The following is an 18,198-nucleotide window of genomic DNA, read 5'->3' on the forward strand; positions in this document are numbered from 1 at the left end:
TATTTATTTTCATGCTGGTGTTATAAAATATAGGTTTTAGCGATTCCATTTCAACAACTCACTTTTTAACTCAAACACAACTTTTAAACTTATTCCTTAATCCACAATGCAACTCGTATACCATCACTATCGGATAGAATGACAAGTTAGAAGACTACCCTTTATTTAGTAAGCTAGCTTTTCTAAATAATGTGTAAAATTGACTCGATGAAACGACACTTTTTTTGACAGATCTCGGCTGTTCGCAATAATGGGTCAATTTTACAAGTTTAAGATGTTGCGCCAAATGAGTGTGAGGGATGAACGTTAGAGCGCGCTCGAAGGGAGATTTTTTATTCAATTTGCCTCATCGGCCAACAGAAATGGATTCTAGTTAACAGTTTGAGAAAATATCGAAAATTTGGCACCACTTTGAGTTTGTTTTGAATTTGAATCATCGATTTCATCAGCAAAAGTTTTAAGTTTGTACGACGGTATTTTGTGATAATTTGTTGGTGCTCACGATGTTTTAAGTTTTACGGGCGCGTATTTGGTGTTCAGTGACTTTTCAATACAAGGGATTCATAAACCTGCGTTTACAAAATGGTAAGTACTAAGTTCTGGACTGAATTCACCGAGCGCAGTTTAAATCACATAGAAAATTATCATTAACGCAAAATAAAGAACTTTCAGTGACTGAAAGATAGTGGAAAATAAAGGCAAACTTTTGTTAACTTCCAATTAGGCGGCAATCGAAATTTGCCGAAATTCACTCCTTAAAAATTTCAAAGAGTCCTACACAGTAAACGAAAATTACCGAGTTCGGTAATTTTTTTTATCGAAATCCTTGTTACATTTAATATTTTCATTATTTATTCCGATACGATATTTGAGCGAATTTGCAAACATTTAAATTTAACCCATTCCCCATCAACAAATTAGTAGCGTGCATAAGAATTTAGCGCGAATCACCCCTCGCAAAATAAACAAATGAGAAAAACGAGTCGCGAAAAACTACCAGGAACGCTCAACGTGAAATCATTTAAGTTTGGCAAGTTGGCATTATTGTCCTGTCAAATAAGCACTTCCGGAAAAAAAGATAGAAGTGTGCAGTGCGAAAGGGGCATCCTCCCGGAAAAAAAAAGTCCGCGCGATAAGAAAAGGTAAGCTACAGAATTAGCAACTGGCAGCCAGCTAAAAAATCGTCACCTTTAATCTAGATTTCGCTCCACCACAAAGCGTAACGATACCGGGCCGCCAGCACCTGAAACGTGCGCTGGAAGATTGTGACAGCGGGAAAGAGGATTGCTCATCCGCATGCGATTTCCTCCATCACAAACAGAAGAGGAGAATATCCAAGGTAAGCGGACAAAATCAACGCCTTCAAAGCACCAACTAATTGCTTCTCATCCACCGCGCTACAGGGCCATTAGCACCCAAAACAGGCGTGAGAGCTAGAAGGAACTCCGCAGATCCGCATGCAATCTTCTCTGTCATACAACGAGGCGGAAAAAACACTATAGGGCCGAAAACATCTGGTATCGGGGCTTCTAGCATTCGAAGTCTGCACGCCAAGAGCAGAGAAATCCGGAGCTACTGTGGTGAAAGTCGATCATCGATATCGATTTCTGAAATCGCGAAGGACTCAAGAATAGCGAAGATATCGCCTCACTATCCACCACCAAAGAAAGGATTGAGACAGAAAAGCGATAGAGGAAGTTTGGTAGAAGAGCTAACCAAATCAAAAGGGTCGTCAGCGACCCTTTTTTCTTCTACTGGTGAATTCTCCAAACTCGTCCGGAGCGCCATCTGGTGGTGGGTCGAACTGCCTTTCGTTTGGAGGAACCGAGAATTTTTGTATCCATTCCGAAACGCTTCAAAGAACACCTCTCAAGGAAAATTTCGGTGTTTCTGCTTTGCTACGTTGCTGTTTTGGGAACGCCCCGCACTTAAGCGGAACTGCATGGAACGTGCTCAAGGCACTGGTGGAATATTTTTCCAAGCGAAGCAGAAGGTGAAAGTGCCACTTCATCTCGGAAAGGCGCGATCAAGCAGCTGTGCAGATTGTCAGAGTTCAGCATCGACTGGAATCAGTCGCATCATCCGGAAGGAAGCGCTCTCTCGGAGAACCGATCCAACATTCTTTTCTTTGTCTGGCAGAGGGCGATCTTCTCGATCTTGCATGTCCATCGTAGATTGTCGGAGTCGTCCGTTACGAGACTGTCGGAGTTGTCCGCTAAGAAATTGTCGGAGTTGCGCAAGGCGAAAGGTGGCGCAAGTTGGAGACCAGCGAAGGCTACAAATTAGTTTAGCAAGCAGGATAGGAGTGCACCTGCCGGGCGAGGTGCTTATTACTCATCGATCTACAGCAGAAAAGGAAAGCAAGTGCGTGTCAGTCCCAGTGTTCGACGGGATAGTGTCGTGTCATCCGCTGAATTGCAGCGTGCGCAGGGCGAGTGGCGTAGCCATCGCGGTGCGTCTCGGACACACCCAGGGAGGCGTGCACTCATTCATCTTCGGGACAACATTCCCAATGCAGAGTCCAGTGAGGTCGGAAGCGTAGTGCAAGCCGTTCAAGCAGGGAAGCGTGAACATGAGTGAACCATGCTACTGCAACACAACACACGTTAAGGCCAACAGGATGAGTAAATTGAATTAGCACGTAAGTCGCACTATATCATTGTTAATGGGGGGAAAATAATAAAATGGGTTACCCAAAATTATGCAACGATTGTTAATGTTGCTTCACCATAAGTTTGCAAAATTTTATTAGCTTTCCTTGGGGCATCGACCCGAGTAAGATAACGTAACATCCTATGTAAATCGTTTTTGTAATTTTCTTGAATAACTAGATTCGCCTGCACATTTCTCGATCGGTCAAAAATTTACATAAATTTTTTTCACACCTTGTCCTGTACGTTCTTGAATTATTTGTTTACACATCCCGAATAGCCAGGATCATGGTTTTAATATAACCGAACCATGATATCCAGTTTAACAATAAAATTCAACCAAATATCTAGGCATTATTCGAGCACTTTAAAATATGAAATCCCCATAAATTTCAAGATAACCGTGAAAAATATCGTTAACTCATGAAATTTCATAGTTGTCGAATGTAAATGAATCATTGTATTTCAGCATTCTTCTTGTGATTTCGAATGTTACAGTATTTTTCATGGTAAAATGAAAATCCGAACGATGATAAACGGTAGATTTTAGGTTTTTTCACTCGTTTATAATTTTTCGTGTAGAGGAAATTTTTCATACGCGCCATTATAATTGTTTACGTTTTTGCGGTCAGAAGAAATTCGCTTGCATTCAAATTCTGGACAAGTTTTTACCAAATGTTTTTGGTATTAAAGGCCATAATCAGTTCGGAAGGCAATGGCACCAATTCAGGTAACGGCGGTGAGTCCTTTTCTTGTACGTAAATTCTAGTTTTGAAAACTAATTAGAAAAATAAATAATAATATGAAGCTAAACTAAAAAGAAAAATTATTTTCCAGAGGCAGATGCAAACGGCAGAGTATCACCGCCGGTACTTCAGGCGTAAGCTGCAAACAATTTTGACTTCATCAGATAGAGGTTCAGCGCACAAACTGTACTCGCACATACAGGACATGGCTCTAGAAGGTGAGCCGGAGCCGTCTACCAGAGATTGGTTGCGCCGGAGGTCCACCGATACGCAGTGCAGATGGTGAATTTTTAAAAAGAAACAAATGTATCTCAGTGAGTGTAAGAAAGTTTTTATAATAAATAAAATTTAAAAATGCAAGGTAATACAGCTTCTTTTTAAATAATTTTTCTGGGAAGAGAATTAATAAATAATAATTTCAACCATGAAATTTCACGGTCGTGAAGGCTGTTTCCATATTATGATCAAACATTGAAGTTCATCATCGTTAAAACAATATAAAAACAATGAAAAACGATGAACTTTACAGTTTTCGCGAGATAGAACTGGAAGTTGAAATGACCATAAACTTCATAGTTTTGTGTTCTAAAATGTATGGAAAAAAGTTGATTTTTTCATTGTTACACCCAAAATTCAGCCTCTGTGCCAATGGCGTGTAGTCAATTTCATAGCATCATTGGTACAAGAAGATAACGCGACCGGCACTGATTCGATTTGCGCCCACCGGCATTAACCTCCCAGCGCAACCGAATTGCGTATGTCTGAATGAAACAAAATAAAAACGTTTTCGCGTCCCTCCCCATCGCATCACAAGCCGAAGAAGGATGGAAATAAATACCGGCCAACACCAGGCAGCCAGCGAACCGAGCACTGTGCGTGTGAATGTAGCAAAAGCAACAACAAAAACATCCTTCTAAGGCTGATGTCATGCTGAAACAACTAGCAACGCAACGCAACGCAACGTTCCAATAAGATTGCGTTGCATTGCATTGGTATGTCATGCTGGCGCGACCTGTCACTTTGAAATTCCCTACAAATCATCACTTCTCTACATCTGATAATGCTTTGAATCGTCTCCTTTCTTTCCGGAGCCATCAAAAACTCATCAAATCACGACCCGGATTGCAAGAATGCCGAAATTTGAACCGACCAAATTCCTTGTTTTTTTGCCGGAACTAAGAATTCATGAAAATTTTCTCGCCGATTAAGATACTTTTTAGTTTATTATCACAAGTTCGGACAGATCTTCGTACTATTGTGCTTAAAACCCGGAATCACTGCTTCAAATCGAGAAAAAACAATGTTCCTATTGGATTTCCTACTAGTCGCGCTACAAAACACATTGGCATCAGATTGGTCGCGCTATACAAAGCGACCAGTATGACAGGTCTGCACGATTTCCATGGAGATCAAATGAGAGCTGGTTAGTCGTGTGAACGTTGCGTTGTAGGTCGCGTTGCTAGTTGCTTCAGCATGACATCAGCCTAAGGCTGATGTCATGCTGAAACAACTAGCAACGCAACGCAACGCAACGTTCCAATAAGATTGCGTTGCATTGCATTGGTATGTCATGCTGGCGCGACCTGTCACTTTGAAATTCCCTGCAAATCATCACTTCTCTACATCTGATAATGCTTTGAATCGTCTCCTTTCTTTCCGGAGCCATCAAAAACTTATCAAATCACGACCCAGATTGCAAGAATGTCGAAATTTGAACCGACAAAATTCCTTGTTTTTTTTTGCCGGAACTAAGAATTCATGAAAATTTTCTCGCCGATTAAGATAGTTTTTAGTTTATTATCACAAGTTCGGACAGATCTTCGTACTATTGTGCTTAAAACCCGGAATCACTGCTTCAAATCGAGAAAAAACAATGTTCCTATTGGATTTCCTACTAGTCGCGCTACTAAACACATTGGCATCAGATTGGTCGCGCTACACAAAGCTACCAGTATGACAGGTCTGCGCGATTTCCATGGAGATCAAATGAGAGCTGGTTAGTCGTGTGAACGTTGCGTTGTAGGTCGCGTTGCTAGTTGCTTCAGCATGACATCAGCCTAATTCAATCAACCGGCAAACACGGCTAAGCTGTGCGTGTGTATGTAGCAAAAGCAACAACAAAAACATTCCTTCAATTCACAGGCAAACAACACCGGCCAAGCTGCCCGGCTTTAGCAGCTGTGTATATGTAGCGTGTGTATGTAATAGCAGGCAGTAAGCAAAGCACAGTTCTCATTCAATGGGTTTCCCGTTCCTTCACTCCCGTTCCCTTTCCCAATTCCATCGCAAGACAAAGGAATGCATTGAAAGGAGGCCAAACGCCGGGAAGCCGCCGTTGTACGTTTTTTGTGATTGATCGGCAACAGAAAGCCTATGACAAATATCCCTCGTCCTGCATGAAGCTCGAATAGTACACTGGTTAGAATGTCGGACTGGCAAGACGATACTATTGGTGATGTGAGTTCGATTCTCACTACAGCGCTGTGGTTTTAATTTTTATTTTCTTGTTTCTGGGATGAATTATCCAATAGGAAGGAAATCCCATAAAATGTTTTTCTTGTTTCGCTTAAATGTAGTGGTCATCATTTTGGTTGGGAGCCGAGTCCTTATGCCAGTTACGGTTTTTCAAACATACCGTCTTCGGCACAGTGCACATTTCAGCGCATTATCGGCACAGAGATTTGCTAAAAAGGCATTGGATTTTTGCAACCTCTTCTATGGGTGTAAGTTGCTTAACAACCCCCTTTTTTCATGGTAAATTTTGCCGAAACCATAAATTTCACTGTCAAAAACTATGCATTTGACAATACATTCAAGGTTGCATGTACCATGATTCGCATAGTCTGAATCATAAAGCTCATGGTTGCGTGAAAATGAAGTTTATGGTATTTTTACAATGTTTTTCTATTCGGGATGACAGCTGATAAATTTGTCATGTGCCGAAGTAAGCTTCATGAAATTTTGTCCGTGATATCAAGCTGTATCCGCACTAGACTGCCAGATATGTTTTTGTGATCATATCAGATCTCGTTAAAAAACATTCGAATTACAGTAGGAGCATTGAGCAACCAGATTTAAGCATATTTGAGGTTCATTTATCATATTTAATGTAAATGCAGTTGAGTTCTTATGTTTTTGCGTTGGTAGAACCAGCGACGATAAACCAACAACGACCAAATTAATAGTCCAAACAAACACCACGTATTTGCAATGCATTTCTTGATCAATGTTAAACCAACTTCAATTAAAAATGAATAGGTTTATAAAATTTCAATTCTTAATCCATGTTCAGAAAATCAAGCATTTCAGAAACTTAAAATAAATGTTCAGAAAATTTCAAATGTAGTTTTTTATTACACTTATTTATTCATAAAAATCACTTCCAGCACCGGTCAACACTATCTGCGAGCTCTGATGGTGGGATTGATGTAGACATGCTTTTGTTGTTACCTGAATAAATCTACTTCTAACTGTAATATCAGGACGGTTGGCTTCTAGTTTCAATGGAAGCAATTTCTTTAACCCAGTCGTAGGACGAATCCGAGTCAGCGTTACCACATATACAGATTTTTCAGTGAACATACAGATTTTTTTAAATTTTCAAACCAAGAATCTGTATATACAGATTACAGATAATTGGAAATTTATACAGATTTTATACAGATTTTCAGCAAATGAAAAAAAATCTGTGATATTTTGATTATGCTTTGAGTTAATCTAGAATAATCTCCTTTGATGATTACGTTCAAGCCATCAATTGTCATGCTCACAAATGAGAAAAATCTTTCAGATTTATAGCACAGATAGTTCGTAACTGCATCAATGCAAGGGTTAGAAAACAGTTTTCAAACCTGTATTCGAAAAATATACCAAAATCAGACATTGCATTACACGAAATGTAACTTTTAATGGCACCTGTTAAATATCATTGAGTTACTTCAGCTGCTGTGAATATTTTTCTTGCAGTATACAGCTATTACAACTAAATACAGAAACTGATCAGAGACAATTGACACAATTTTCAAATCCCATCTGATTGTTAAACTCCGGATGGACTAAGATCGTTGCATTTTACGAAACATATCCACTTTAAAGTTGGCGTGACCTTATTTTTTACATGTAGCGGTAGCGGATATGTATTTTGTTCGTTGTACTGGAAATTGGATTTCGTGCAATGTTTCGAAGTCGCATTCATTTGTACAAACAAACCAAAAAGCGGATTGTATGTAGCAAAATCACAGGATTAACACTGATTTGAAAGATCGCACAAATGTCGCAATTCGCAATAATGAAGAGGGCTACTAGATTAGAGCGCCACGCATTATAAAAAAGTTCGCCATAGTGCAATGTTAGTATCCGGAATCAAAATTTTGAATACAGATTTTAATACAGATTTTTGAGATTTTATACAGATTAAAAAGATTTTTTGCCTCGAAAATACAGATTTAAATGTGGCAACGCTGATCCGAGTCCCAGTAAATAATGCTGAGACTACCCAATAAACCATTAAGCCCGGTTGTAAGCCGCATAGGGGACAGATAACAGCACTTCAGTGCCTATTAGCCGTAAATAATGGTTTTAAACAGGGAGGTGGCAATCTAGTTCTTCTTTCGAACAAGAATCTTTTTCTTTTTTTCTATCCATCGGGAGAGACGTTTATGGTGTTTTCCTCTCAAAGCAGTACGAAGTCTCAAAAATCAAAATTTCAACCAATGAGGAATCAGAATAATTGATGTGTTAGTGAGCTATCATCCATACTTCTCTAGCATTTGACATTTAGTTCGGGTCCTTGACAGCTAAATGTCAGGTTTGTTATGGGCCCACAAAATCGTGGGCCCGTAATTTTGATGGTTGTCAAATTCAATGACAAAGGATAGGGATGCCATGTCCCTGGTTTTAAATGCCGATAGGCACTGTTGCAACTATAGGCCGTATATTGGTACTAAGGCGGTGCTTTAGGGCTTTCAAGCCCTGTATAGATTGAACTGACATGAATGTCAATGCATTTGACATCTGGGTCCATCGACATAAGAACGTAAATAGATCATGCAGCAAAGACAGCACTTAACGCATAGTCCCAGAAATTCTAAGTTCAATTCCAGATCCTATCCAACAGCAATTGAAAAAATACGAGTGTGAGGGAGATAGAAAGAGAACAAGGAAAGAACAGTCTTGGGGAAAAACGACAACACATCGATTCTTTTAATTTTCTTTTTTTGCGGGGAATATATTTTGACAGCTTCGCATTGGCGTGTTTCGAAAGTGGGGTCAAGCCGCATATCGGCCGAAATACACGCCAAAAGTGGCTTTTGGACAGCCCTTAAGTCGAATATAGAGCTAAATAGGCTTTGTAAGCAGGTACTATATTCGACTATAGGGCTGACTAAGGGCCAATTTACACGGCTTAATGGTTACTTGGGTACTCTATTTTGTCCGGTAGTTGATAGTCTCCGGATTTTCGGGTAGTGCAAATTCAGGCATCGGATGAAGTCCCTCATTATTCGCATTTATCCTGAAATGCAAGAATATTGTGTAGTGAATACAACAACAGCAAAAGATAAATTTATAAAAATGAGTAAATCAATATTCTCAATTGGATTGAATAAACACGTGCTACCTAAATATAAATTAAATCATTTGAACGTGTGGAATTTCGATGCTGTCAGTTTCGCGAAACAACGAAAATTACGAGAGAGAGAAAAAGAGAGTACCTATATAGCGATGATTCTGTTAACGAATCTTGGAAATAAAAGTCGCGTTATAACGAGTGAAAAAAGGGAATGGCGGCAAATTTCGTAATTTGTCAGAATATACGGATGAAAGTACGACAATGGCGCAGTTGGTAAGTGTGAAAATGAAAAGAAACTAGCACTACGAGTAAGCAAACACGGAATTTTTTCTTAATCCCGATGAAAGACTCGGATTGATTTAGGATATTCCGATGAAAGATTCGGATAAAGTGTTTTGATTCCGATGAAAGACTGGGATCGCCATTTTCAAATCCGATTTAAGATTCGGATTGTTTTTGATAATTCCGATGAAAAACTCGGACTTAATTTGATATTCCGATGAAAGACTCGGATTGCTTCTTGATTTTCCGATGAAAGATTCGGATAAGACTCTGGTATTCCGATGAAAGATTCGGATTGTTTGATATTTCGATGAAAGACTCGAACTTATTTTTTCAATTCCGATGAAAGACTCGGATAGGTTCTTGAAATTCCGATGAAAGACTCGGATAAGATTCAGTAAATCCGACGAAAGATTCGGATCGCAAATTGAAATTCCGATGAAAGATTCGGATTGTTTGATATTCCGATGAAAGACTCGGATTAAGATTTTGGTATTCCGATGAAAGACTCGGAACGTAGCTTGGAATTTCGATGGAAGATTCGAATCTAACTGTAATAATGAAAATGAGAAAGAAAAGCAGTGCAGGAGATTAATGAAAAAAGAAGAAACAAAATAAGAATGAAATATATATGGAATAATGAAGACGAAATAGCAGATAAAGAAAACAATGGTAGAAATAAAGAGAATGTGGAGTTAATACTGATTTACGAAAGAGAAAAGATTTCTAAGATAAACAGGAAAAATAAGAATATATATTTTCTCAGTGGAGAAAGTGGAGAAAAAAATAATGGAAATGATAATCATGAAAATATGAATTTAAATAAGGCCAAATATAAGGGGAAAGAGAAAAGAGCAGTAAAAACAAAAAAAAAGAGTAAGAGAGAAAAAAAATAAAAGAAAAAAATACAGTGATTAAGAATGATATATGAGCAAAGAAAAAGGAATAACAGAAGAAAAGTAAGAGTGAATTATGAAAAAAAAGAAAAGCAGTAAAGGTACCTAGAAAAAAAAATGCAAAAATAAAGAAAATGAAAAATTATTAAATATAACGAAAGCGAAAAGATAATAAAAAATAAGTAAAGATATAAAAGCAGATAAAGAGTGAGAAAAAAGAAGTGAAACAGTGTAAAAAAATCGAAAAAAATTAAAAATATTTGGAGAATAGAATAAATGAGACAAAAGGAAGAGGAGATTCAAATACACTTGAAGGAAGAAAAAAGATAAAGGAAAAATAAACTAAAAAGAGAAGGAATAAAAGAAGTGAAGTAGATAGAAATATGAATCGTAAATGCTGAAAAGTAAAAAAAAACAAAAAAAAGGAGAAAAAAAAGAGACAACAAACGTTTGGATAAAAGAGAGCAAAAGCAATAGATAAGGGTTTGAAGAAAAAACCGTAAAAAAGCTTACACGAAAAAAATGGGATCGAGAAATAAGAAGAATGAAGAAAAAAGAAGCAAAAAGAAACTTGAGAGAGAAAATAATAGAGAAAGATGAGGAAACAGAAAAATGCATACAAAGTTGGGAAGAAATCATGAAGAGTAATGAAATGAATAATTTCGGTATGCAACATTTTGAAAATTCGACTAAACAGAAATCAAAATACTGCCATAGAGTAAATGCGGGTAGCAATGTAGTGAATACAACAACAGCAAAAGATAAATTTATAAAAATGAGTAAATCAATATTCTCAATCGGATTGAATAAACACGTGCTACCTAAATATAAATTAAATCATTTGAACGTGTGGAATTTCGATGCTGTCAGTTTCGCGAAACAACGAAAATTACGAGAGAGAGAGAAAAAGAGAGTACCTATATAGCGATGATTCTGTTAACGAATCTTGGAAATAAAAGTCGCGTTATAACGAGTGAAAAAAGGGAATGGCGGCAAATTTCGTAATTTGTCAGAATATACGGATGAAAGTACGACATATTGCAAAAATAGTGAATCCATAGTTTGATTTATTGATACCTACTGAACATTTAATGCATAGAAATGTACCCGTTTTACTTTTTTTCGGAGTGAAATTTTTAAACTTCATCCTGGCAGTTTGTTTTGAATTGATATTGTATTAATTTTACCAATGGTTACCCTGATTGCCTAGAAATGAATTCAAGAGGCGTACGAATATGAAGGTGAGAGAAATACGGCGAAATCGTTGAACGAAATTCGAGACTGACGAAATTTGTGTGTACAAACTCTAGTGCAAGAAGAAAATCGCAATAAACTGTTCGGTAAATTTTTTCGGTAAAAAATAAACGAACATCGGTAAATCGATTCTTCATTTACCGATGTTCGTTTATTTTTTACCAAAAAAATTACCGAACAGTTTAACGATTTACACATGTTAGGATTTCGGTAAAAACAATTACCGAACTCGGTAATTTTCGTTTACTGTGTACGTCGTTTGGTCTAAAGACATTTGGCATAAAGCCGTTTGGCAAAACGCCGTTTGAAATAAAGGTCGTTTGGCATAAAATCATGACCATTATGCCAAACTACCATATTATGTCAAATGGCCATTATGCCAAACGATTTTTTACGAACGACTTTTATACCAAACGGCAATTTCTATGCCAAATGACTTAAAATGCATAAATGGATGAATCTAAATCTTTATTTGAAGTTGAATTTGGACTCGTAATCTTAATTCCTTATTTTAAGCGGAACTTTATTCTTCATTTTGAAATTTAAATTTTGAGTTTTGCAATAGAATTCTGACATACTCTTTTATTTTTGTTGGTTACAAGAGGAAAAACATCAGAGGAATTTCACAATCTTCAAATCAAGACTTAGTTTGCATGTATCATCCTATATATTTTAATTTGTTTTTTGCTTGAACGAAACTAAAAAAATGCTCTGACAACTAATCTATTTGATGCAATAGGAACCAAATTAAGTCAACCAAATAAAAGCTATCGTCCCTTCAAGTTTTCATGACGATAGACAAATGGATTCTTCTGGAGTCCACGGACGTTGATGGTTGGCTAGTTCGGGCTCTGATCGCTTTTTCCATTCCTGGCGCTGTATGGGATCTCGATAACGACCTTCGGATGCCTACGGACTCGACCCACGCTCCGCTTTCCGCCCCAGTTATGAAATTTCTGTTTGGACACATACTTCGGCTCGTCACGCTTTTCGATCCCACCTTCAGCTGATCGGGAGTATGAAAAGTTTTTTTTTATATGATGTTTATGAGATTAAATTGAAATACCTAATTAAAATCGAGACTTCAAATAGAAAACATTAAATTCATAATTTATGCTTATGCAATGTTCTTGATTTATCAGAAATTCTGTACTGTAGAAAGTACAAAGATCGTTTTCAAATTGGGAATTCAGGTTCGATTCTCAAAACTCAGATCCAGAATTAAAATTTAAAATTCAAATTCAGATAGTCGAGGTGAGATAATTTGGTATGTTTCTAAATAAATTCAAATTTCAAATATGATTTAAGTTCAGTTTAAAAAATTTCTTTTAAGAAATAGATGTCTATTTCTTAAAAAAAAAAAATAAGTTTACAAAAAATCATAATGAATATTTTTTAATGAGATTTCTTTATTGATAGAAGAACGTGTTATCTTTTTTCTAAGGATTCCATATTTTTCGATTTTATAGTATATCGTTTTTTTTATAATTTCATTATTTGAAACGGCTCATACCTTGAGGCTTTAAGGAGCCAAACTCGTTTTGTATGTTTACAATTGTTTGCTTAGATCTACATCACTTTTTTCACTTTTTGAAGAGAACAGGGAATAGATAGGGAAATATGAAAATGAAAAGAATTATAGACGAAGATCAATAGCTTTTAGAAAAAGGTATATTTCGAACATGTAATCAACGTCTATCGCAGCAAGTACATATAGTATAACGTATAACGTTATCAAATTTTATATTATGCAAAAAAAAAATTAAAATATTAAATTTGAATCAAACTAGCTAAGGTAAAAAATGAATCAGGTTTGAACAGCCAAGTTTAATCTCTCAAAGGGTGTCCACGATGAAATTGTTCTAACTTTTTAACCGTTGGGTAGAATTTAATGAAAATTTAGGTGGATTTAGTTCATAGTGCATTGTTTACATCCTGCAAGTTTTAAAGTCTTGTGATCAAAACTCGCGGAAATGGAGTCGAAAGAACAGCTCGTACGTGATAAAATCTTGCACATTCATCACGATAACAAGGATCTCTCGCATCGTTCCATCGCTAAAACGTTGGGAATCGCGAATTCTACGGTGTCGCGAGTGATTAAGCGGTTCGAGGAACGATTGATCACCGATCGGAAACCCAGAAGTGAGGGAAAATGTATTCCGTACAAAACCAAAAATCACTACCGCGTAGCTAGGGCCTTCAACCGAAACCCGAACGCCTCCGTTCGGGATGTGACTAAGAAGCTGCACCTAAGCCGAAGTTTTGTCCAGAAGGCTAAAACTAGGGCTGGGCTTCGAACGTTCAAGGTACAAAAGGCCCCTAATCGCGACGAGAAGCAGAACAAGTCCGCCAAAACCCGTGCCAGGAAGTTGTACCTCAACATGCTGACGAAAGTCGAAAGCTGCATCATGGACGACGAAACATATGTGAAGGCCGACTTCAAACAGATCCCCGGCCACCTGTTTTTCACGGTCAAGTATAAGTTCAGCGTTTCGGAGCACGTCTGCACTCAGAAGATGTCCAAATTTGCGAATAAATTCCTGGTTTGGCAAGTCATCTGCACGTCGGAGTTCACCTTTCGTGACCCGGGACACGATGAACGGACTGGGTACATAAAAGAGTGCCTCCAGAAGCGGCTGTTTCCTTTCCTAAAGGCCTACAACGTCCCAAAAATCTTCTGGCCGGATTGGGCCTCATGCCACTACTCCAAGGACGTGCTGAACGGACGTGGTATGCGGACAATAAGGTCTATTTCATGCCGAAAATGTTCAACCCTCCCAACACTCTGGAGCTCCGCCCCATCGAGAAGTACTGGGCGATTATGAAGCAGCACCTTCTTAAATGACCTAAGGTAGTGAAGGCAGTCGAGGAACTGAAGAAAGTATGGGTTTACACGCAAAAAACGGTTGATTCACGAGCTGTGCAGAATCTTATGGCCAAGGTTGAATGCCAAGGTACGAGCATTTGCGTATGGACTGTAAATAAAATACGAGTAAAATGATAAAATGAAGTTTAATAGTTATTTTTAAATCCCTGAAAATTTGATGGCAATCGGATGAAAACTCGAATTTTGCGAATCAGTTTTGTGTGTGACAATTTCATCGATGACACCCTTGACCGGTCTCAGTGTTTGAAACTTCTTTAAAATGTTTTTTATTTATTTCGATTCTACCAATATGATAAAATTTCCGGGTTGAATATCGGGGGAATCGAAATTAAAACAATGTAATATGTTTTGAACACTGAGACCAGTTCAAAATTCAACTTTTGACTAATCCCCATCAATTCCACGATGTTGTTTTCATTTTCACCCGAGGTGTACAAGCGACCTTTAGAGGAAGACGTTTAAACTTAAGGAAGAGAGTGCAAAAACAAATCTTTCAAAAAGCGAATCACAGTTTGCTGGCCAATTAACAATGTTTTTTTTTACGTTTTATGGTATTGGATAGGTCTAATTTCTGCTGAATTCTGTTAAAATTCTGGTTCTAAGATTTGAATTTCAATGATAACAAAAGGCAACAGAATTTACATACAAAGCTTATTTTGACTTATTTAGAGGCGCTGAATCCAAATATTCTATTTTTCTATCATATTTGCACGTTTAGGGCCAAATTGTAGAATTTTACAACCATTTTTAAAATAAAGGTTTGAAATTGATGGTCAACTTTCCCGAAGGCAGCGAGTTTTTTTTACTTCTGAGAGAAAGTTGTACAACTTTTTTATTTTATTTTTCTCCCGTTCTTCAAAACACGGGAATTTTGACGAAATTTCAAATCAAAATGAATCTTAGATATTTTTAAGAAAGGGATAAATCATCTGCACAGGATAAATATCCCAGAAAAAACATAAGAATATTTTTAAGAGGTAAGTCAAAACGCGTTGCTTCTTTTTTTTTTTAATTTATTTGATCATTAGGATTTTAACATCTGGATGTCATTCATCCCTCATCGTGCGTTGCGTCTTGAAAAAAGTTGGTAAATGAATTGAAATCTTTCTTTTCAAATACCCGAAGGCTTTCTTCTGTAATGTTAGAAATAGGTAAAATTCTTGAAAAGTTGTAGAATTTCATGTTTTTGAGCTTAGAACCAGAATATTTAGGGAAAATCTAAATTCTTGATGAATGGTGGATAATAAACATATTCAAAAATGGATTTTCCATGTAGATTTATTTGTTCACCTGATATTAATGATTGATTTGACTCAAGAAAAATTTTAAAACTTCTTAACGCCATATCACCGAAACTAGAAGTGTTGTACAAAATCTGGCAAAAGCTTCAAGTTCAGTGTAGAGAATTAGATGAAGACGTCGGACGGTTTGCGTTATGAAGTCAGGCAGTTGTTTCAGTTATTGACGCTGAATATGTTTCATCTTTTGAATCTTCCAAAATCAATATTTTTTTTTTAACAATGGCGTCGAAAATTCTTTTTTTACACAAGTGAAATTCAATTTTCAATTCTGTTTATTGTTCAGTAAAATGTATTGTTTTAAATGTGTAAGTTTAAAAATTGAAAACTTAAACGGATTGATAGTCAAAATAAGAAATCATCAGAGTTTACTGTATTGTACTGTAAACTATGAAATTTTTAATTATTATTCGTTTCAAACTGATTATATGAATTCAGATTCTTTATTCTATCCCAAGTTTTACTACTGATCTTCCCTGAAGGAATGCTAACCCCAAATTCCAATACTGGATTTTGGTTTCGAATTCCGATACTGAATTTTGAAACTCAATTCTCCTTTTCAGTTGAATTTTTCATTGCAGTTGATATTTGAATTTCGTTAATCCTTCAGTAGGTATAAGCCTTTTTTCACTGTTTATTATTTTTTCGTTTACCAAAAAAACATACCAAGATTCATGTTCGTACTATCAGCATCACTGTCTTCGGTCAACTTTGAGGCACTCCTTGAAATTTTATTCCATTCGTGCGCCGCATCGATTTTAACCAACTTTGGATCACTTTCCCTCAACTCTAGGCCACTGATTCGGCCCATCGACAGAGTCAAAATGGCTAGGGTGATTTGAAACATTCCCAGCAGCATGTTTGCTCCTTTCTCGATTGTAAAACTTTTTTTTTCAAAAATTAGAAAAAGTTTTTAAATATCACATGTTCTCTTAGCTTTGAAAGTGGACAAGTTACTAGCCTATAGCAGTCGGGACCAGTGCTCTTTTATAGTCCAACTGACACAAAAAGCTTTTCTCGTTTTTCTGGACAATCAGAAATAGTTACGTACTGGAATTGACCGGTGAATTGACAGAACTAAACAGTTAATTACTGGCTATGGTATTTAAAATTATCGGTACCTAGTTAAGTTTGACCTGCCTGCGTTTACTTGGTCAATTAGTTTGGCAACATTTTAAAATTTTCCGTTAAATTAGTTTAAAATGGTGACAACGTGAGAGTGATACAGTTTTTTTCATGTCAGAAAACTCGAAACAGTTCTTATTTCTCGTTGGAATCGATTTCAATCTCATCTATATAAGCAGTTAAATTACAAAATAATGCGTTTTCGTTTATTTTCACTGGCTCGGGGGCACACATTTTCCTCATAAACAAATAAAATCGTCACACGGGATAACGCATATAATGTATATGCGTCGTCCCGAGCGTCTGTTCTCCAGGTCAGGGGCGGCTCAAACAGCGTCTGTCTTGCAGCAAGCGGCTGAATTTATGAAATGCGGCTCCCGCCAGCTAAGTCCAAGATGGCAGCCCCATCGCGGGATAGGGACTTTAGGCTAACAACCTACTGCTCCCGATTTGAAATTGTAACGGAATCCGAAAGAAATGACCGACTTTGGCGACGACTTTTAGCATGAAAACACGGACACGAATTGGAACTTGGAATGTTTTAACCCTTGCCCAACAAGGCAAACTGGAACAACTTGCTAGAGAGGCTAGCCGCCTCAAGCTTGAAATTCTGGGACTGAGCGAAGTCCGTTGGCCTTATACTGGAGAACACAAGACACAATCCGGGCAAGTCCTGGTTTACTCTGGCATACGAGGAGAACATGCTACTCGGGAACGAGGAGTTGGTTTCCTGTTAAGCCCGCAGGCCTACGCGGCCCTCATTAGATGGGAACCGATAAACGAAAGAATAATCGTAGCCAGATTCAGAACACGGGTTATAACCTTACAATGGTCCAGTGTTATGCGCCAACTGACGTTGCCGACTTGCAGGAGAAAGAGCAGTTTTACAGTCAACTGAACAGCGTGGTAGAGAGAATTCCGAAGGGTGACATTCAAATCCATTTGGGCGACTTCAACGCAAAGATTGGCTCCGACAATCAAGACCTTAAGGGCATCATGGGGCGCCATCGCCTAGGACAGATAAGCGAAAACGGAGAGCTGTTTGTAGAATTTTGTGGCAACAACAACATGGTGATCGGTGGATCGCTCTTCCCCCATCGACCAGCACATAAGGTCACTTGGGTATCCCGAGATGGCCGAACAGAAAATCAAATTGACCACATCTGCATCAGCCGAAAATGGAGAAGGAGCCTTCTTGATGTCCGCAACAAACGAAGCGCAGACATTGCATCTGACCATCACCTCGTCCTTGGCGAGATACGACTGAGAGTTGCGCGTGTCCAACGGCGCGAGGAGAAAGTCGGGTGTCGATACGACGTCCGCCGGTTGGAGAATCCAGAGGTGAAAAGGGCATACGTTGAACAGCTAGAATCCCGAGACTCGGAGCTGCCGACAGACGGAACAGTCGAAGAACAGTGGTGTGGAATCAAGAATGCCATTATCACGACGAGCCATGGTACTCTCGGTAAAGTGAATGGATGTCGGATGAA

General features: G+C 37.8%; 2 protein-coding genes across 2 annotated transcripts in view; one reads left to right on the plus strand and one right to left on the minus strand.

The window, feature by feature from the left end:
- Positions 1 to 422: 422 nt before the first annotated feature.
- LOC129757111 (COMM domain-containing protein 4) overlaps positions 423 to 18,198 on the plus strand; it is a 43,579-nt gene continuing 25,803 nt past the window's right edge. Inside the window, exon 1 of the mRNA XM_055754237.1 lies at positions 423 to 585. Coding sequence (XP_055610212.1) covers positions 583 to 585 — 3 coding nt within the window. The 5' untranslated portion in view covers positions 423 to 582. The remainder of the gene's footprint in view (positions 586 to 18,198) is intronic.
- On the minus strand, positions 12,037 to 16,531 carry LOC129757116 (uncharacterized). Its single transcript, XM_055754243.1, has 2 exons — positions 16,250 to 16,531; positions 12,037 to 12,404 (listed from the first exon to the last, which is right to left on the minus strand). Exons 1-2 carry the CDS (start codon positions 16,440 to 16,442, stop codon positions 12,238 to 12,240), a joined length of 360 nt encoding a protein of 119 aa, XP_055610218.1. The 5' UTR covers positions 16,443 to 16,531; the 3' UTR covers positions 12,037 to 12,237.

Source organism: Uranotaenia lowii, chromosome 3 (genome assembly GCF_029784155.1).
Source record: "Uranotaenia lowii strain MFRU-FL chromosome 3, ASM2978415v1, whole genome shotgun sequence".
In the NCBI taxonomy this organism is placed as follows: domain Eukaryota; kingdom Metazoa; phylum Arthropoda; class Insecta; order Diptera; family Culicidae; genus Uranotaenia; species Uranotaenia lowii.